Genomic DNA, 20,807 nt, shown 5'->3' with positions numbered 1-20,807 from the left:
ACCAACAAAGCTCATCTTCCGGAAGACCTTAAATAGTCTTGCCAGAGTATCCACCTCCTTCTGTTTTAGCCTCCGCGAGGCTTGGCGGGTTCTCTCTCTCTGCTCCTCTTCTCTCTCTCTTTCCTCCTCCTCGGCGTGTTGATCATCTTCTTCAACCGCTCTCTCAACTATCTTCTCAGCCTTCTCTGAAGCCGGTCTCTTCCCCCTTGCAACCGCGGCTCTGCTCCTTCATCGAGAGGTTTGGATCTCCCCTTGCTCTTCTCCTCCAACATCAGAATCGACCTCCATAGGGTCGGTAAGGGTCTTTTCGGACGTAGACAGGTCTCTACGTCGAGGAGAACGGCGGACAACACTCGCCATTGGACTCGGTGAGCGAACTCAGGGGCCTACTCGATCGGTTACAGGAGCATCAGGTCGGATGGTGGATCGGGTTGTGCATCGGGTTGGGGAGGCAAAACGTCCAGCCAACGGTTGGAAATGTGGAACGTTTCCTCTCCCTTGAGACTCACAAACTTCGGCAGCATCATCTCTGGTTGTAGCAGCGGCGGATGTGGATCTTCTTCCCTTCCTTTGGTAGGTTTTAGCGGCTGGCTCCATTGTCGAATCCTTGAGAGAAAGAAGGCTAAGTCTGGAGATTAATAGGGCTAGTCCAAAGAAATCGAATAAAGCTCGAGTTTGAGAGAGAAGAATAGAAACTTTGAAAAGCAAAAACTCTAGGGTTAAGAGACACTTATCGGTGATGCTTGGGGAGAGAATGTCAAAACCCCTTAAATAGGCTAGGGTTTGGTTGGTGGGCTTCAGTGAGAGTGGGCTTCCTTGTGGAATTCGGACTCCACTCGCCATCCGAGCAGGGACACGATCAGGCGCGTCGAGTACGGTGTCGGGTTGGCCCTCGGGTTCCTCAATTTTCCTCTTCTTAATTTTCCATTTTTTTTTCTTTTTATATAAAATTGCAAAAAGAGAAAAATTAAATAAAAGTAAACAAAACAAATAAACTAAAATTAAAAGATACCTTTGGGACTTCCTCCCAAGTGAGCTTGTTTAAAGTCACTAAGCTTGACTCTTCATGCTTCTTAAGCATGGGGTCCATGTGGAAAAGGTTCTGGAATCCTCTCCACTACAGTAGGCTGGTTTAAAAGATTTTCCAGGTTTTGTCCAGGTTCCAAGGCAAATGTGGTGTTGACCTCTTCAAGATGTTGCACTTTCCTTTGTTTGGTCTTAGTAGAAAAAGCTTGACCATCAATGGTTGGCCTCTTAATCCCTTTCTTCACATCAAACTCCATCTTGAAATGCTCACCATGCTCTATCTTGATCTCTCCTTATTTCACCTCGATCACAGCACCAACTGTTGCCAAGAATGGTCTTCCTAGAATCAATGGATCATCTGGTTCCTTATCCATATCGAGGATCATGAAGTCGGTAGGCACTTCCAGTCTACCAATCCTGAGAGGCAGATTCTCCAGGATACCAATCGGATGCCTCACAGTTCTATCAACCAGAACCAAATACAATTTACTTGGTTTAAAAACAGTGAATCCCAGCTTGTTGGCAACTGAAAGCGGCATAATGCTAACCAAAGCTCCAAGGTCACACAAACAGTTCTTGAAGATCCGAAGTCCTATCGAACACGGCAAGGTGAAAGAGCCAGGGTCTTCAAGTTTTTCCTCAATTCTCAGCTCAGGATCCAAGCAAACTCCACTTTTCAGAATCTCAAAACCGATCTCCTTTACAGCTTCCTTGACCTCATCCTCCAATCGAGCTGCTTCCTTGGCAGCTTCCTTCTGAAGCTCGTGTGGGGGCAAAAGCTTAGGTGGTGGAGCTTTACGCTTAGCCATTTGCTCTGCAAGCGCCTCCAGCTGGATGTCAAGTGCAGCATTGAACATTTCCTCTAACTCCCCTTTGACCATTGCATGTGGTTGAGGCTGATCTCCCTTCTCAACATCTACTCGATGCGTCATCCGATCAACCCCATCGTGTAGGTCATCGGGTTCCACTTCGGGTTGCTCTTCAGTTTGTGACTCTCGAACCAGTGCTCGATCATCAACTCGATCAGTCTCTTCGGGTGAAGACTCGGGTTCATACTCGGATATATAGTTCTTGGCCTCATTTTTCATTGGGTGTTCCACATCCTCTCCATCTTGATCATCACTAACCCCAGTGAGATAATCCTCATAGTCATCATCTAGGAAGATGGCCTGAGCAATCGCATAATCCTTGGGGTGTTGAACAGCCTTACCTGGGAGTTGGTTAATCTTTGGGGCTGGTTGGTTGTTGTGGTGGCCTTCCAGGTATCGAACCTTTGTGTTGAGTGATTCGTACTTGGCATTGAGATCATTGTATCCTGAGTCGATTTTTTTGCTCATCTCTGCGAACCGTTTTGCGATGTCGATAGAAGTTGTAGCCTGATTCTGAATAATCTGCTGAATGAGACCACGTAACTCAGCTTCTTATGATTGGGTTGGTGGACCTTGTTGTTGTTGGAATCCAGGTGGTTGGTTGTAGGTTCCTGAGTACTGCTGCTTAGGTGCACAGCCTTGGTTGTATTGGAAAAAAGGCTTCTGTTGAATCTGGTTCCCTTGAACTGCAGATGGGTAAGTTTGGTCCTGAGGATTTGCAACATTCGGATTCCGATAAGACAGATTTGGATTCGGCTTGAAGTTGTTATACCCTCTGTTGTAACCTCCTTGGTTGTTGATGTAGTTAACATCCTCTAGCTGCATAGTCTCCCCATCTTGTTGTAGAAACTGCTCTTCCTCTAATATAGCATGAACATGCTTCTGCTGGTTGAGGAGCTGATTGAGCTTGTCATTGAGGGCTTTCATGTCCCTCTTATACTTGGCATCTTCCTCTCCTGTAGATCGCACAGAGCGATCATATTCCTCATTGTAGTTGCCATCAGATTGAGTCAAGTTCTCCACTAGGTCCCAACCTTCATCAACGTCCTTGTTGAGGAAGTTACCATGACTTGCGGTGTCTAGCAACATCCGTATCTTGGGGACCACTCCTCTGTACAGTGTGCTCAGCAATGAAGCATTACTGAAGCCGTGATGTGGACATCGAGTAGTGTATCCCTTGAAACGTTCCCAAGATTCATTGAACGTTTCATTGTTCTTCTGTACAAAGCCAGAAATGTCATTTTGCAGCCTTGCGTTTCTGGAGTTGGAGAAGAACTTGGCTAGGAATGCCTTCTTGCACGCTTCCCAAGTGGTGATGGACTCCTTAGGGAGAGATTTCTCCCAGATGTGTGCTTTATCTCCCAAAGAGAAGGGGAAAAGCCTGAGCTTGAATCCATCTTCACTGACTCCATTGATCTTAGTGAGGCTACAGAGCCTATCAAATCCATCCAGATGAACCAATGGGTCCTCCATTGGCAATCCATGAAACTTATTGCTCTGTATCATGTGGATGAGACTACTCTTGATCTCAAAATTGTTGTTCTGCACAGCTGGTGGCACAATGCCATTCCTCTGAGTGTGAGTAGGTGGAGCATCTCCTGCTCCTATATTGTTCTTTGCTTGAGGAGCTGGTGGACCGTTCTGATTATTTACCGTCTCCTCAATGATTGCTGGTTCTGGTTGAACTTGTTGCTTTCTGAGTAGCCAAGGTCTGTCGATGTTGTCGATGAAAGGACTCAGGTTCTGGCTACCTCTGGATTGTGTTTGCATGCACAGGTAGGTATCCGAGGGTGTACACGAGGATCAACTTGATCGAGCTGATGGAGTGACGGGTCGGGTGGGTGCTCGGGTTGTACCTGAGATTCAAAACAAACAATGCGAAAGCAAACAAGTCAGTATCCGAAACAAATATAAACAAATGAACTTGATCTAGCAAGTCCTGAAATCCTAAACGTAGCAAAATTAAAACAACCAAATGGCAATGGTGCCAAATTGATAGACAGGTTTTCACCCAGGGTATCAATCCCCTATGCAGTTGTAGTACAAAGGGTTATCAATCCAAATGGTTGTGTATTGATAGCAGGAAGGATATGATCAGTACAATGCAAGTCAAGCCAAGCAGTTAAGGTTTTGGTTCTAACAATCCTAAAATACACAAAATAAAAGAATATTAACAAGTAAACCACACGACCTAAGCACTTGATGCAAGCAATCGAGTACAGGATCGAGTGGGGTGATCGAGTATGTAAGTGAGATATGAACAGCTCGAGGTATTAGTCGATGCAGGTTATCGTGTACCTGATCGGGTAGGTAGTCGAGTAAGTGAAGAAAATGCAAACAAATGAAATACGAAAGTTCCTAAGGATGAGGGTAATCGAATCCTAAGTGTTCTAGACCAATACGGATGCCTTACATGCCTCAAGCAATTATTTCCTAGACAATGAACCTCCAAGACCTTGTCACTACACTTTCGCACTAACAACAATCAACCTTGAACACATTACCACACTGTCGCACTAGCAATATGAACAAGCAGGCATTAAGAACGATTCATTTTTGTCAGTAGACTTAGACTCATCTAATTTCTTACTCAGAGTTAAGTAAACCTCTAGCATTGGCTAAATCAAGCATTTTATCTACTCCTTTCGGCCTATAACATTTGTAAACGCCCTAGATCTAATCTCAACCTTTCAGTCTGTTGACAGCATTAAGAACACCAATCTAGAAGAAAATCTATCAATCATTTACAATCAACTAAAGCATCCTAACCGATCAAGAACACAACATCATCTATCCCACCCCTAGAAACTTTACTACACTACTCGGACATAGAAACGAAAAACAAAGCAATGAAAATGACATTGTATTAAAAGATAGAGTAGAGTAGAAAGAGTATAGGATAGAAATCTAAGAAAACTACAAAATAAAAATGCAAAAACAAGAAGAAAAATGTTGAGTCGCTCAGTTCTCTCACAGAAGCTCTCGCTCTCTGGTTTGAGGGTCTGCGGTGTGCTCTTTTGCAAGCTAGGGGAAGAGGGGGTTTATATATGGAAACCGTTTGACCTAGCTTCCCAGACCTGCCCGATGGTCTACTCGATGGGGTACATGAGGTTGAAGTCGGGTTACTCATCGGGTGGATCTTCGGGTTGCTCTTCACGCTCTTGGATCCTCTTCGATCGTGTTGGGGTTCAGACTTGTTCTTGTAGCTCGATGACTCCTTTGGGTACATGCTTGAGTTGTCCTTGTTTTTCCCATTTTTGGCTCTTTAGCACCTGTTTTCATCCAAAATATGCAAATGCAGAAATGCAACACCCTAAATGCTCTAAAAGTGAATTCCTACAGTTAATGACCTAAAAATGCTAAGTTAGAGGTATGAACAATGCAAAATATGGACAAAAAAGGATGCTAAATACATGTAAATTAGAGAGTTATCAGCATACCTGCTTCTTTAATAATATCTAGCGCATACTTGCGTTGAGAAAGACAGAAGCCATCTGGTCCACGCGCCACCTCTATACCAAGAAAATATTTTAACTTGCCAAGATCTTTCATATGAAAACACTTGTGAAGCTGATCCTTAAACCGATTGATAGCAGCGAGATCATTTCCAGCAACGATGAAGTCATCAACATAGACTAGAACGTGGATATAGGTAGAACCGTTCTTATAAGAGAACAAAGAGTAATCTTCGTAGCTTTGAGTAAAACCAATGTGACGAAGAGCGGATGATAGTTTAGCAAACCAACAGTGAAGAGCCTGTTTAAGACCATATAAGGACTTACGCAGACGACAAACCTTGGTCATATCAGAACACTTAAAACCAGGAGGCAGCTTCATGTAAACTTCCTCCTCAAGATCACCATGAAGGAAAGCGTTATGAACATCCATCTGGTGAACTTCCTAGTCCTTTGCAGCAGCAACAGTCAAAAGAGAACGTACCGTCGTCATCTTGGCGACTGGTAAGTTGGTTAAATCCCATGTGTGATTGGCCTCAAGAGCGTCAATTTCTTTTTGCATAGCTTCACACCATTCCTTGATTAATACGGCATCCTTGAAATGCTTTGGTTCGGTACTGTCAAGTATGGCCGCGAGAAACACGACGTGATTTGCTGAAAACCCAGCGTTAGATAGATAATCGGACAAGGGATATAAGACCTTACCAGAAACCGAGGTCGAGGAGTGTGATGTGGGGAGACCAGGGAAGAGAACGTGAGAAGAAGAGTGTATTGGCGGGACAACGTAGTCCTTGAGTAAGATGGAGGGTTTCTTAACACGATGCCCTTTGCCAAGAAGTTCAGGAAGACCCGGAGAAGTGGAACCCAAGTTATCGGAATCAGAAGTAGTAGTAATTGGTGGAGCCGCAGGGCTCAGCGGTCGAGAAGGTGATGTAGTGGGGGAGCTCGAGTCATCAACTGCGTCGGAGGTAGTATTAGGCTCAGGTGCAGAAGGTATAGAAGTAGTTGGCACAGGAGTAGTAGGAGTGACAACTGGAGGCGGAGAGGAATTTGAGGTAGGAGGAGAGGTTAAAGGAACCACGGGAGTAAACCAATCATCCTCCTCGACAATCACCGGTGGAGACGGCAGCGCAGGAGAAGGTGGAGATGGGGTCGCAAAAGGAAAGACGTCCTCTTGAAACCGCACATCACAACTCACAAAAATCTTACCAGTGTCAAGATCGTAGAGACGCCAAGCCTTCTTTCCATGAGGATAGCCGAGAAAGACACATTTGCGGCTACGGGACTTGAACTTATCTCTATCTCGATGTCGGATGTGTGCGTATCACAAACAACCGAATGTGTGAAGCGTGTCATAAGAAGGGCGTGTACCGAACAATACCTCATATGGAGTTTTGCCTTTCAAAACTGAGGATGGTGTCCAATTAATGAGGTGAGTAGCAGTGAGGATGATTTCCCCCCAAAAATTAATAGGGAGACTACCTTGAAAGAGACAAGCACGAGCCACATTTAAAATATGGCGATGTTTACGCTCAGCCCGACCATTTTGTTGCGGCGTATCCACACAAGATGTTTGGTGAAGGATACCATGCTCTTGAAAGTAAGAAGTGAGGCACATAAACTCAGTACCATTCTCACTACGAATGATGCGGACAGGTTTAGAGAATTGTCGTTCAGTCATGGCGCAAAAATTTTGTATGAGTTGAGAAACTTCGGACTTTGCAGACATAAGATATGTCCAAACAGAACGGGAGTAATCATCGACAAGGGTGAGAAAGTATACAGCACCAGTAGTAGATGGAGTTCGATATGGACCCCAAACATCACAGTGAACCAAAGAAAAACATTCCATTGTTTTATTGATACTAATAGGAAAAGAATCATATGTCTGTTTTGCCTTAAAACAAATGTCACAACTTGCAATTTTGCCAACATCATGCGGAGATTGGCTACATTCTGGTAAAGAAAGTAAAACACTAGTAGAGGGATGTCCTAGTCTTCGATGCCACAAGGCTCCAGACGATGCTTAAACCGACGAAGCTGTGTGAACCTTAGCAGCGAGGACACCCGTAAAGTAATACACTCCCTCACGTTCTTCCCCCGCCCCAATCAAAGTCCTCGAAAAACGGTCCTGTAAGAAACATAATGTGTCAGTGAAGATAGCAATAGAGCCTGTTTGTTTAAGCAGCTTAGAAACAGAAATCAAAGTGCAATCAAAGTCAGGGACATAGAGGACATCTCAAAGCTGATAGGTGGAGTTTAGAGAAAGAACTCCTCGTTTGGTAGCGCGGGATGCAGTACCATCCGGTTTTGTGACAGGAGAGGGGATAATATCAACAATGTCACGTAAAAGAGAACAGTCTCCTGTCATATGGTGCGAAGCACCAGTATCAAGAATGACATCAGTAAGACAAGTTTTACCCGATAACCGTTCAGAGAACACGTTAGGACGCTGAGCTTGGAGAAGGGAGATCAGCTGAGAAATCTGATCAGTACTTGCGGTAGAAGAGGAGCCAGCTTGCTGATATATCATGGTTTTTATGATTTTTAACCATGATATAAGTGTGCTTTTTGAGTCTTTTGATTTGTTTCTAGGTTATTTTTGAGTCTTAACAGGTTATCTAGGAATTTGGCACGGCTCGGGCAATATGGAACAAATTAGATCATTTTGGTGCATTTTACCGAAGGAAATCAAGTTGGAGTCGGATCAAGTTCAGAGCATCGATCGACACCACTTAAAGGAGCATCGATCGGCGCTTCTGTTTACCCGACGAGAGAACAAGAAATTGGAAGTTTTGCAATTTTGCCCAAAGTCTTCTACAATTTGCAACATAAACCCCTGGACGTATTTTAGGATGTATATATATTGTTTTTGGGTTTTAGAAACCCTGAAGTTATCTTCTTGCAGTTTTTGAGAGAAAGGATATTGAGAGCTTTTGGGAGAGATAGATCTGAATTCTTTGTAGAGAGAAGATTTTCTTGAACTCCCTCTTTTACTTTTAATATCTATTGCATGTTATTCAGAATTATGATTTGTGCTTTATTTAACATGTCTGAGTAATTTGCCTGTTAGGTTTAAGGTTTTTCATAGGGTTTTTATGATTTATTAGATCTGAGATTTTTAGGGTTCTTATTCTTTTATGATCTTCATCCTTGGTTGTTCTTCACAATAATTCTTGATTGATCACCTAGAATTATTATCTTAGGGAAATAAATTGATATGAGAATATAATTGTTTTCCTGATTAAACCATTGATGAGCATAATTGTTTCTTACAAAGAGATTTGAATTAATAATTCTGTGAACTTATCTAAACCTGTTCTTAAGGCTGATTTATTACTTAGAATTTTACAAAGAGATTTGGATTTTCTGGTTTTAAATTTAGAATATAATTGCAGTGAGAACTGATTATTTTACCAAAAGTTTAGAGTTCTAGATCTGATCTTATTTGCTTGAACCTTAATTAATTTATCAGATTTAATATTTCATAATTTCCTGAGAAATTCCCTATGCTTAACTCTTTTGATTTTCTGAATTTACAACACTTTCATTTAAATATTTGCATTGTTTTTATTTTAATTCAATTTAACTTGTTTAGCGTAATTTACAAAACTTTATAATCTATTGTGTTTGATCTTGAGTCTCTCTGGATTCGACCCCTAAGTACTGCAATTGATCTCCTGTTTGAGAGAGCAGCTCTAGGGACAAATTTGAGCTTATCAAATTTTGGCGCCGTTGCCGGGGACTCTCTGATTCTACCATTAGATTTAAGTTTTTAATTTTGTCTAAACTTTTCTTTTTATTTTCTACTTACACGTTTTTCTTTTTCTTCTCTTTGGTGTTTCAGGTGCATGCCTCCTAGACCTCACACAAGGAACAACAAGTCTGGTCCTACTGTGAATTTGACAAACCAAGAGTTGGGAAAACTTGAGCGTGAGAACAGAAAAGCAGCTAAATCTCTGAAGATGGTTAATACGGTCATTCTGATGCGTGATGAGGCTGGTGTTTTGAGGGATCAAGAGGGCCATTTGCGCAATGAGCATGGTCAAAAGCTTGATGCAGTAGGAAACGTGATTCCTGAACCTGTTGTCAACGAGCAGGCTGTCGTGAATCAGCAAGCTGGTGTCGTTGATGATCCGGATCTTGGTGTCGATCGACACCAACCAGGTGGCATCGATCGACACCCACCTGCAGACGTGCGTGGAGCTGCCAACCACGTACAGAACCCCGTTCGACGACAGGAGAACAACCGGGATCTGATCAGGACCATTGCTGACTACAATCGGGCTGATCTGGTGTATGAGAACCGGTCTGCTATCGTTCCTCCCCCTTTTCAGAGAAATGATTTTGAGTTGAAACCTGCGTACTTTCAACTAGTTGGGCAGAGACCTTTCTCTGCTTTGCCCAATGAGAAGCCCTTGGATCACATTGAGCACTTTGAGGATCTGGTGACTAGCATCAAGGCTAATGGGGTGACTGAGGACTACATCTTCTGCAAACTCTTCCCTTATTCACTTGCAGGAGAGGCATCTTAGTGGTTGAAACAGCTGCCTGCTGGATCATTGACAAGCTGGCGTGATGTCAAGGTGGCCTTCCTCAACCACTTCTATGATGATGCAATGTCAGATGAGTTGAGAATCAAGCTATCTGCTTTCAAGCAGAGACCAGATGAAGCTTTCATAGCAGCTTGGGTGAGATTCAAGGCTTACCAAAGGGACTGTCCACACCATGGTTTCTCAAGGGTTCAATTGCTAAGTATCTTCTTCAGAGGGTGTGACTGGGAGTATCAGTTGGCTTTAGATGCTGCAAGTCATGGGAATTTCAAGACAAGAATGCCAGAAGATGCTGAATTGTTGATTGAGAACTTAGCTGCTAGCAATAGTACTAAGAGAGCAGATGCTGAAAGGAAGAGATTACATGGAGGATATGACTCAAACCAGTTAGCTTCTGTTAATGCTAAGCTGGATTCTGTGCATAATCTCCTTGTGGGTAAGAAATCTGTTCATTTTGCTGCTGAAGTTGAGACATATGAGCCAGAATCTGATCAAGGCAATCATGAGGAAGAAGAGGTGAACTATGTCTATGGGAATCAGGGGCAGAGGTTTGGAAATCAGCAAGGTAGTAGGCCTTACAGTGGAAACAGCCAGCGCAGTAACTTTCTGGGGAACTCTTCTGGTTTCACACCCAAACCTGAATATCAGAAGCAGCAACAAAACAGTGGATTCACAAGGACTTATGGGAACAATTCATTTCAATCTCCACCTCCTAAGTCAGCTGAAACTAGTAAGATGGAAGCTATGCTTGAGCAGCTTTTGCAAGGTCAAGAGCATATGACAGTGACTTTCAATGGGAAGCTGGATAATGTCTACACTGATCTTAATGGGAAGTTTGAAGCTTTGAACATTCATGTCAAGAAGCTGGAAAGTCAGGTTGCGCAGACTGCTGGGTCTGTAAAAAGGCAAGAAGGTTATCTCCCTTCAAGAACTGAATCAAATCCTAAACATTCTTGCAATGCAGTGACCTTGAGAAGTGGCAAACAACTCCATCCTATACCCCAGAAGAGCCAAACTGATGATCTACAGGAGTTGATTGATATAGACGACGAAGAGGATGTTTCTGCCGAGCCAGTATCGACCGACACACATGGGCATCGGTCGGCACCCAAACCATGCAAAGTTTCGGACAAAATCCCAGAACAGGGCATCGATAGACACCACTCAGGTGGCATCGATCGACGCCAACCACGGACAGAAACTCCGAATGTGAAATCTCCTACTCCAGTTGCAGAAAGAGTCTACACACCTAAGGTTCCATTCCCCAAGAATCCAAGGAAGTCTAAACAAGAGCTAGATGATGCTAAGTACAAAGCCATGATGGATAAGCTTATTCTTGAGTTACCTTTGGTTGATGCTGTTAAGACTTCTCCAATGCTTAGGAGATATGTCAAGAGGATGGTAACCAAGGATTTTAATGTTGAGCAAGGAGTTATGATGATATCAGCCCAAGTCAGTGCCATCATTCAGAACAAGATCCCAGAAAAACTTCCTGATCCCGGGAGCTTTGTTCTTGATTGTACTATCTTCACTGACAGATTTGCTAGATCTTTGTGTGATCTTGGTTCTAGTGTCAACCTTATGCCAAGATCAGTAGCACTCAGCCTGGGAATGACAGACTTCCAGCCTACTAAGCTCACTCTCATCCTTGCTGACCGGTCTGTTCGTATTCCAGATGGTGTTCTTGAAGATGTTCCAATTAAGATTGGTGAGTGCTTGATACCTACTGATTTTGTGGTATTAAAGTATGAGGAGGAACCCAAGGACCCTCTTATTCTGGGAAGATCATTCTTAGCCACTGCTGGAGCTATAATTGATGTGAAGAAGGGTCAGATTGGTCTCAACATTGGTGATTTACAAATGCGCTTTGACATGGAGAAGCTGGTTAAGAGGCCTACCATTGATGGCCAGACATTCTATGTAGACACATTGTCTAATCTGGCTGAGGAGATATTCCAAGAGCTGCATCCTGAGGATCCATTAGAGAGAGCATTGGTTGCTTCTGCTGAAGAAGCTGAGCATCTAGATGACGTTGCTGCTGGGTATGTCAAACTGCTTGATGCTAATGAACAAGTGAAGAAGCTGGTTGCACAAGCGGAATTGGTTAGTACTTCTTCACAAGCTGCAAAGGTTTCTGATTGGAGTCTTGAAAAAGCTCCAAAGGTTGAACTCAAGCCACTTCCTGCAGGTTTAAGGTATGCATATCTAGGTGAGAACTCTTCTTATCCTGTTATTGTTAGTGCTTCCTTAAACAATGCAGAGCTCACTTTATTGCTAAGCAAGCTGCGCAAGTTTCGCAAGGCTCTTGGCTATTCTCTTGATGATATTGCAGGAATCTCTCCAGACTTGAGTTTGCATAGGATTCATCTTGAGGAAGGAGCTAAGACATCTATTGAGCATCAGAGGAGGCTGAATCCGAATCTGCAAGATGTTGTCAAGAAGGAGATCATGAAGCTGCTGAATGCTGGGATCATCTATCCAATATCCGACAGCAATTGGGTTAGTCTGGTACATGTTGTTCCAAAGAAGGGTGGAGTCACAGTGGTGAAGAATGACAAGAATGAGCTGATCCCTACAAGGACAATTACTGGTCATCGGATGTGCATAGACTACAGGAAGCTGAATGCTGCAACAAGGAAAGATCACTTCCCACTTCCTTTCATTGACCAGATGTTGGAGAGGTTAGCTAATCATCCATACTACTGCTTTTTGGATGGTTACTCAGGCTTTTTCCAGATTCCTATTCATCCTGATGACCAAGAGAAGACCACTTTCACTTGTCCCTATGGTACCTTCGCTTACCGCAGAATGCCTTTTGGTCTCTGTAATGCTCCTGCAACATTTCAGAGATGCATGATGTCAATCTTCACTGATATGATTGAAGATTATATGGAGGTTTTCATGGATGATTTCTCAGTTTATGGGTCTTCATTCAAAAGCTGTTTGGATAATCTCTGTAAGGTGCTAGCATGGTGTGAAGAGAAGCATTTAGTACTTAACTGGGAAAAATGTCATTTTATGGTTAGAGATGGCATAGTGCTTGGCCACAGGGTTTCAGAAGCTGGAATAGAAGTTGACCGCGCTAAGATAGAGGTGATGACAAGTCTTCAACTACCAGAGAATGTGAAGGCAGTGAGGAGCTTTCTTGGACATGCAGGGTTCTATAGGCGTTTTATCAAAGATTTCAGCAAGATAGCAAGACCACTTTCTGCTCTGTTGTGCAAAGATGTCAAGTTTGAATTCACTGATGAATGTCGCATAGCCTTTGAGAGAATTAAGCAGGAGCTTGTGAGTGCACCTATTGTTCAACCACCAGATTGGGATCTTCCATTTGAAGTGATGTGTGATGCTAGTGATTTTGCAGTGGGAGCAGTGCTGGGACAAAGAAAAGATAAGAAGCTTCATGCAATCTACTATGCAAGCAGGACACTTGATGAGGCACAAATAAATTATGCAACAACAAAGAAGGAGTTGTTGGCTGTGGTGTTTGCTTTTGAGAAGTTTCGATCTTATCTGTTTGGTTCAAAAGTCATTGTTCATACTGATCATGCTGCATTAAGGTACTTGATGCAGAAGAAGGATGCTAAGCCTAGACTTTTGAGATGGATTCTTCTCCTACAGGAGTTTGACATTGAAGTGAGAGATAAGAAGGGAATAGAGAATGGTGTTGCTGATCACTTGTCCAGGATTAGGATTGATGATGATGTCCCAATTCGTGATTGTCTACCTGAGGAGCATGTTTATTTTGTTGATACTGGGTTTCGGACTGAAGAATCAAAGGTTTTATCTTCGGATGCGTATGGCATCGATCGACACCAACTAGGTGGTATCGATCGACACCCTTTGTTTCCCGAAACGGATTGGTCGAATGATGGAGATTTAGCTGCTGTGGCTAGCTCCAATCAACCTTGGTATGCTGATATTGCTAATTATCTTGCTGCAGAGGTAGAACCTGACCAATTTACAGGCTATCATAAGAAGAGGTTCTTGAGAGAGCTAAGGAGATATTATTGGGATGAGCCTTATCTGTATAAGCATTGCAGTGATGGTGTCTACAGAAGATGTCTAGCTGAGACAGAAGTTCCTGATGTTCTATTTCACTTCCATGGATCAGATTATGCTGGACATTTTGCTACCTTCAAGACAGTGTCTAAGGTTCTACAAGCTGGGTTTTGGTGGCCAACAATGTTCAAGGATGCTAATGAGTTTGTCTCTAGATGTGATGCCTGTCAGCGGAAAGGTCAGATTAGTAAGAGGCATGAGATGCCACAAAACTTTATCCTTGAGGTTGAAGTTTTTGATTGCTAGGGCATTGACTTTATGGGACCATTCCCTTCCTCTTACAAGAATGAATACATCTTAGTAGCTGTTGACTATGTCTCCAAGTGGGTTGAAGCAATTGCAAGTCCAACCAATGATTCTGCTGTGGTTCTTAAGCTGTTTAAGACCATTATCTTTCCGCGGTTTGGAGTTCCTAGAATTGTCATCAGTGATGGAGGTAAGCACTTTATCAATAAAGTGTTTGAGAAGCTGCTGAAAAAGTATGGTGTTCAACATAGAGTGGCTAGTCCATATCATCCTCAGACCAGTGGACAAGTTGAAGTTTCCAACAGGCAGATTAAGGAGATCCTAGAGAAAACAGTGGGTGTTACAAGAAAAGATTGGGCTATGAAGCTTGATGATGCACTTTGGGCATATAGAACTGCTTATAAAACACCACTTGGCACTACTCCTTTCCATCTGCTTTATGGGAAAGCTTGTCATCTACCAGTGGAGTTAGAGCACAAAGCAGCCTGGGCAGTTAAGTTGATGAATTTTGATGCCAAGACAGCTTCAGAGAGAAGGTTAGTGCAGTTGAATGAATTGGATGAGCTGAGGTTTCCTGCATTTGAGAATTCCAAGCTGTACAAGGAGAGGACCAAGGCTTATCATGATAAGAAGATCATCTCCAGACAATTTGAGCCAAATGACCAGGTTCTCCTTTACAATTCCCGCTTGAAGCTGTTTCTGGGAAAGCTGCGTTCCTGCTGGTCTGGTCCTTTTACTGTTCAAGAAGTCAGACCATATGGAGCTATTGTGCTGTTGAACTCAAAAGGAGAGAAATTCACTGTTAATGGCCAAAGGGTGAAACACTATTGGCAAAAGCTGAGATACCAGACGGACACATTGTGCGTTTGGATGATGCACCCTCTACCTAATCTGCTGCCAAGTCAAGCTAATGACTTAAAACAAGCGCTGAGTGGGAGGCAACCCACTGGTAGGATTTAATTATTTTTGAAGTTTTGCTTTTAGGATTACTAACATATTAATTTTTGGTTTTGAGTTTTCATTGTTTCAGGAAAAAGTTTCGATTATCATTGATCAGAGCTAGCATCGATCGATGCTGCCTTGAATGGGCATCGGTCGATGCTCTTATGGACAGAGACGAGAAAACGGGCCATCGGGTTTGATTTGTTGGGTTTCAATCGAGTGGGCTTGTGATCAAAAATGGGCCGGGTCCGATAGAAGAAGCATCGATCGATGCTACCTTGTAAGAGCATCGGTCGATACCACTTAAGCCGAAGGAAGGAAGATAAAATCGCGAGACTTCGTCTTCTTCGCCCATTTAACCAAAAATCGATAAACCCTAAAATTGCTCATAACTCTCTCATTTCAGCTCCGTTTTGAGTGATTCCAAGCTCTAATCCACTCAATTTTCTCTCCTCTACCTGGATCTAGAGTCAATTTCGTGTTTTGGAGTGATGCATCGAACAAGAGGACTCGCAAAAAACGACGGCGAAGCTTCTTCTTCAGCTCACCCACCTCGTCAATCCGGCCGCTGTCCGCCTCAGCAAGCTCCGGCGAGCCTTCCCCAGCTTCCACGCCGTTCGACGACAGCCTCCACAAACTTACCTGACCTCTCTCTTCCATCTCCCATTCAATCAAGGTTTCCATGGCCAAAAGAAGAAGGTCAACCAATTCCAACAGAGAGAGAATGGCCTCAACACAAGCTTCCTGAGTTTAGCAAGCCTGAATTCATCAACAGGCCAGTAGGTGTTTGGGGAGAGTATGAAACAATGCTCTACAATGCATGGTTGGGAGTTGAGATTGAGCCTACAAGGTTTGTGGATTCTGCTATTCTTCATAGGTTGGAAATTCATGATGAGGTCTTGGATTTGCTTGATAGGATGGGTTTAGGAACTGTTTGTACTAGGCAGTATGACTTATATCCGGATTTAGTGCGACAGTTCATGGCATCTGTTAGGGTCACTTATGAGAATGAGCAGGCACCAACGGCCAGAGACGGTGAATTGCATTTCTTCATTAACGGAATGCCTTACAGTATCACTTTTGCTCATATTTGTGATGTATTTCGTTGGGTCCATTTTCTTCAGAACGTTGCTTTGCCCAAGCATTATGAGGATCTTTCTCCTTTGTGGTCTTACATAGGACTTGGTAGGTATGATTCCAAGAAGATGCTTCAATCAGAGGCTCGCCGTCCTGTAATCCGGTATGTTCTTAGAGCTGTTGCTACCACTTTTCAGTGTAAGATGGAGCCTAATAAGATGAGAGCAGCAGAGCTTTATTTTCTGAACGTTGGAGTTCGCGCCATGATCCCTTCTTTGGCTTCTGCTGAGCCTCGCGACCCTCAGCTCCTTAACTTTGGAGCTGTTTTCGCACACCACTTGGTTGATCTGCAGACCAAGCCATTTTCGGGTACTGGAACTAAGAAAGAGGCTGTGGGGAGCCTTATTACTGCTATACTTCAGTTCAAGAAGATTCCTACTGCTGGTTATAGTGTTATCACTAAGAGACAGCTTATGGATGAGCAGTATTTGAGGAGTGCACATTGGCTGAAACCGGGTTTGTTGTGGAGGTTTGTTGATGACACTGGAGAGCACTTTGTCCGTCTTCCACGACCTGATCTTACCACCATTGGTAGAGATCCTGAGCAGTTGCGTTTTCGCCCTTCACCAGCTAACTATGTTGCTTATGCTCCTTCCCGTCGCCATTGCGCTTCGCGGACTGCTACTGCTGCTGCAGCTGCTCCTAACCCTGCTGGGGGTTTTGAGTTTGGTTCTTCTTCTGGGACTGCGACATTTGAGTTTCCAGAGCCACCACAGGATCCTGCTACTATGGACCAGGGAGCTCATCAGACTTATGTGGTTTCTGCTTTGCGTGCCATCTGGAATGGAATGGCTCGACTTTCTCAGTGTGGCTGCATTCGTCCTACCAGGCGTACTAGGCGCAGGTCACCTTCTGCTGATCATGTCTCTGATGATGAGGATGATGATGATGTTTCTGCTGAGTTTTAGCTTCTGATTATGGTTTTTCTTTATCTTTTTCCCTTCTTAGGATTGAGTCATTTTTATTCTTGCTTTGAGTCAGTTTGTGTTTGAAAGTTGTTTGAACTTATGAACCATCTATCTATCATGTTGCTTTTAACCTGTGTTTGTGTTTGAGTGCTTCTTAACAGAATTAACATCAAAGGATTGATCCAACAACACACACAACTAACTGCAACTAACAAGGAGATTCGGCCAAATTCACCATTCGCCGAAGGTATCGATCGATGCTGTCTTGAATGGCATCGGTCGACGCCGGTTGGGTAACCCGCGAAACTGTTCAAATTTTTCATTCAAATTTTCAACACTATTTTTGTTTCTTGACTTTTCCCTTGCTTGATAACACTGGGGACAGTGTTGTTTAAGTCTGGGGGAGGTTAGTACTAACTACTTACTTGGTTTTTGTGTCTTGTGTCAAAACCGTATTTTTGTTTTTATTGAGTCAAATTTTTTTTTTTCAAAAATTTCTGTTGAATTATAATCTCTAACTAATGGTTCTTGTTCTTTGGCTAACACTCTAATGATTCTTGACTAAGCTTGACCTCAGAACTGAAGTGTGGAAAAGACTATGAGTTGTATCAACAATCCTGAAAGCCCTTATTCAAAGGATATCTAGTTCAACCAATGCTGTCTCAACTTTTATCAGGATTTTAACTGGACTTAATCTCTTACTTTGGGGTTGGAAATCAGTGGACTAGACTTCTTCTTCAGGCCATACAAGACAGTGCAATTTTTCAAAGTATGTCTCCCCTCTCTCTTCCCTTCAGTGCTTAAAAAAAGAAAGAAAAATGAAAAAAAAAAAAAAGAGAATAAAAGATGAGATGATTTTGATCAGTTTAGAGAGGTAGGTAAATTACCAGTGACCTCATTATTCTACTCTTAAGTCAAATGATCACACAAAGCTTGGAAGCGAGGGGTAGGTACATTACCGATGACCCCGGTATTCGCTTACACCTTTGATTAGAAAAAAATAAGATAAAAAAAAGAGGGAAGTGAGAAAAGGGAGAGGAAAGGAGATGTAAGAAGAATGTCTTGGCCTGAAGAGAATCCATATGCCACTGTTCGATATACCAAGGTAAGAACTCACCTGTACTTGCTTTAATTTATGTAATGAGATGGCAATGGTTAGACTAGAGATTCCAGAGGATTGTGGGATTTGAGTAGGGAATGTTGATGCTTTTCAATTGACAAAGTATATGAAGTAAGTTCTTGAGAGTCAAGGCGATGAAGAGTGCGAAGATCAGTTACCAGCAGTTGAGTGAATTCTATGTTTTCAAACCTCTTTCACAGGTCTAAGTTTCTGTTTTGCTTGAGGGCAAGTAAAGGCTAAGTTTGAGGGGAGTTGATATATCATGGTTTTTACGGTTTTTAACCATGATATAAGTGTGCTTTTTGAGTCTTTTGATTTGTTTCTAGGTTATTTTTGAGTCTTTACAGGTTATCTAGGAATTTGGCACGGATGGGGCAATATGGAATAAATTGGATCATTTTGGAGCATTTTACCGAAGGAAATCAAGTTGGAGTCGGATCAAGTTCAGAGCGTCGATCGACACCACTTAAAGGAGCATCGATCGGCGCTTCTGTTTACCCGACGAGAGAACAAGAAATTGGAAGTTTTGCAATTTTGCCCAAAGTCTTCTACAATTTGCAACATAAACCCCTGGACGTATTTTAGGATGTATATATATTGTTTTTGGGTTTTAGAAACCCTGAAGTTATCTTCTAGCAGTTTTTGAGAGAAAGGATATTGAGAGCTTTTGGGAGAGATAAATCTGAATTCTTTGTAGAGAGAAGATTTTCTTGAACTCCTTCTTTTACTTTTAATATCTATTGCATGTTATTCAGAATTATGATTTGTGCTTTATTTAACATGTCTGAGTAATTTGCCTGTTAGGTTTAGGGTTTTTCATAGGGTTTTTATGATTTATTAGATCTGAGATTTTTAGGGTTCTTATTCTTTTATGATCTTCATCCTTGGTTGTTCTTCATAATAATTCTTGATTGATCACCTAGAATTATTATCTTAGGGAAATAAATTGATATGAGAATATAATTGTTTTCCTGATTAAACCATTGATGAGCAGAATTGTTTCTTACAAAGAGATTTGAATTAATAATTCTGTGAACTTATCTAAACCTGTTCTTAAGGCTGATTTATTACTTAGAATTTTACAAAGAGATTTGGATTTTCTAGTTTTAAATTTAGAATATAATTGCAGTGAGAACTGATTATTTTACCAAAATTTTAGAGTTCTAGATCTGATCTTATTTGCTTGAACCTTAATTAATCAGATTTAATATTTCATAATTTCCTGAGAAATTTCCTATGCTTAACTCTTTTGATTTTCTGAATTTACAACACTTTCATTTAAATATTTGCATTGTTTTTATTTTAATTCAATTTAACTTGTTTAGCGTAATTTACAAAACTTTATAATCTATTGTGTTTGATTTTGAGTCTCTGTGGATTCGACCCCTAAGTACTGCAATTGATCTCTTGTTTGAGAGAGTAGCTCTAGGGATAAATTTGAGCTTATCACTTGCCCACTGTGAACACGTCCACGGCCGTGACCAGTGCCTCTGTTGGAGCGACCGCCACGTTGAACTGACCAGTTATCAAACCGGGAGGAAGAGTCACGCATCTCGGTAGTGGGACAAGCATAACCCTTTTGCTCATAGTACCAGTCGGGAAAACCGTGAAGCAAGAAACATTCACTAACATCATGACCCTGGCGGCGGCAATGAGTGCACGTACGATCACGAGGTTTAGGAACCGAGACAGCAGCTACCTTTGACGGTTGGTCGGCTTGAACAGAAAAACCAATGAATTCCGGTTTCGTTGTTTCTTTGAAGCGTGCGACATCGAGGTTTTGCTCTTCACGTATCACTCGTGAGTATACTTGATTGAGAGATGGTAAAGGATCCTCATCAGTAATTTTAGAACGGATGTGAGAGAAACGAGGAAGATCAAGACCAAAGAGAAACTGATGGATTTGATCATCTTCACGTTCTTTAGCGGCATCGGGTGCAGCCTCACACCGACAAACCCGACTGGATTTGTAATTCTGGAGTTCCTCCCAAAGCTTGGAGAGACGTTCATAATATTCAAGAACCGGTTGACCGTCTTGTTTGCACAAAGCGATCTCATCCTTAAGGACTTGCTTGCGGACTCCGTTCCCAATGGAGAAGCGAACACGGAGACTTTCCCACAGCGTAGAAGCTTCAGAGATGAAGGAAACAGTGGAGCGGATGCGAGGATCGATAGATGTACGGATCCAACCCACGATCATGGAGTTTGCCGCGAGCCACTGAGCAAGTTCTGGATTTGCAGCTGGCTTAGGAGTCGAGCCATCGATGAACCCAAGCTTCTGTTTCGCCTGGAGAGAGTTGCGAAGTTCAGTAGTCCATTCAGGATAGTTATCCTCCTTCAACACCACCGAGGAGATAAGAGAACTAGGATTGTCGGAGCTGTTGAGCGAGTAGGGGTTAGATACTGTGGTGGTTACGGCAAGTGGATTTCGGGTAGAAGAGTCCTCTGTTCCGGACATCGGAAAAGTAGGAGAAAAACAGAGTAGAATA

At 42.6% G+C, this 20,807-nt stretch overlaps 2 protein-coding genes, 1 non-coding gene and 1 pseudogene across 3 annotated transcripts; 2 read left to right on the top strand and 2 right to left on the bottom strand.

Annotated features, from left to right (window-relative positions):
• The first annotated feature begins 3,039 nt into the window (after positions 1 to 3,039).
• LOC147937740 (small nucleolar RNA R71) lies at positions 3,040 to 3,146 on the top strand. Its single transcript, XR_015567542.1, has one exon. It is a non-coding gene; the product is annotated as a small nucleolar RNA R71 (small nucleolar RNA).
• Positions 3,147 to 5,795: 2,649 nt separating this feature from the next.
• LOC147937739 (uncharacterized) lies at positions 5,796 to 7,883 on the bottom strand. Its single transcript, XM_087465240.1, has 4 exons — positions 7,652 to 7,883; positions 7,401 to 7,522; positions 6,732 to 7,247; positions 5,796 to 6,590 (listed from the first exon to the last, which is right to left on the bottom strand). Exons 1-4 carry the CDS (start codon positions 7,881 to 7,883, stop codon positions 5,796 to 5,798), a joined length of 1,665 nt encoding a protein of 554 aa, XP_087321366.1.
• A 2,081-nt stretch (positions 7,884 to 9,964) lies between these two features.
• On the top strand, positions 9,965 to 14,211 carry LOC104733810 (uncharacterized). Its single transcript, XM_087465239.1, has 6 exons — positions 9,965 to 9,971; positions 10,370 to 11,595; positions 11,650 to 11,945; positions 12,012 to 12,761; positions 12,930 to 13,244; positions 13,329 to 14,211. The coding sequence occupies exons 1-6, from the start codon at positions 9,965 to 9,967 to the stop codon at positions 14,209 to 14,211; spliced, it is 3,477 nt and encodes a 1,158-aa protein (XP_087321365.1).
• On the bottom strand, positions 9,985 to 10,085 carry LOC147937738 (small nucleolar RNA R71; annotated as a pseudogene).
• Positions 14,212 to 20,807: the final 6,596 nt, after the last annotated feature.

Source organism: Camelina sativa, chromosome 9 (genome assembly GCF_030686135.1).
Source record: "Camelina sativa cultivar CO46 ecotype springtype chromosome 9, ASM3068613v1".
NCBI classification, from domain to species: Eukaryota; Viridiplantae; Streptophyta; class Magnoliopsida; order Brassicales; family Brassicaceae; genus Camelina; species Camelina sativa.
Note: the sequence above shows the minus strand (reverse complement) of the source record. Positions and strands in the feature narration are given on the sequence as shown.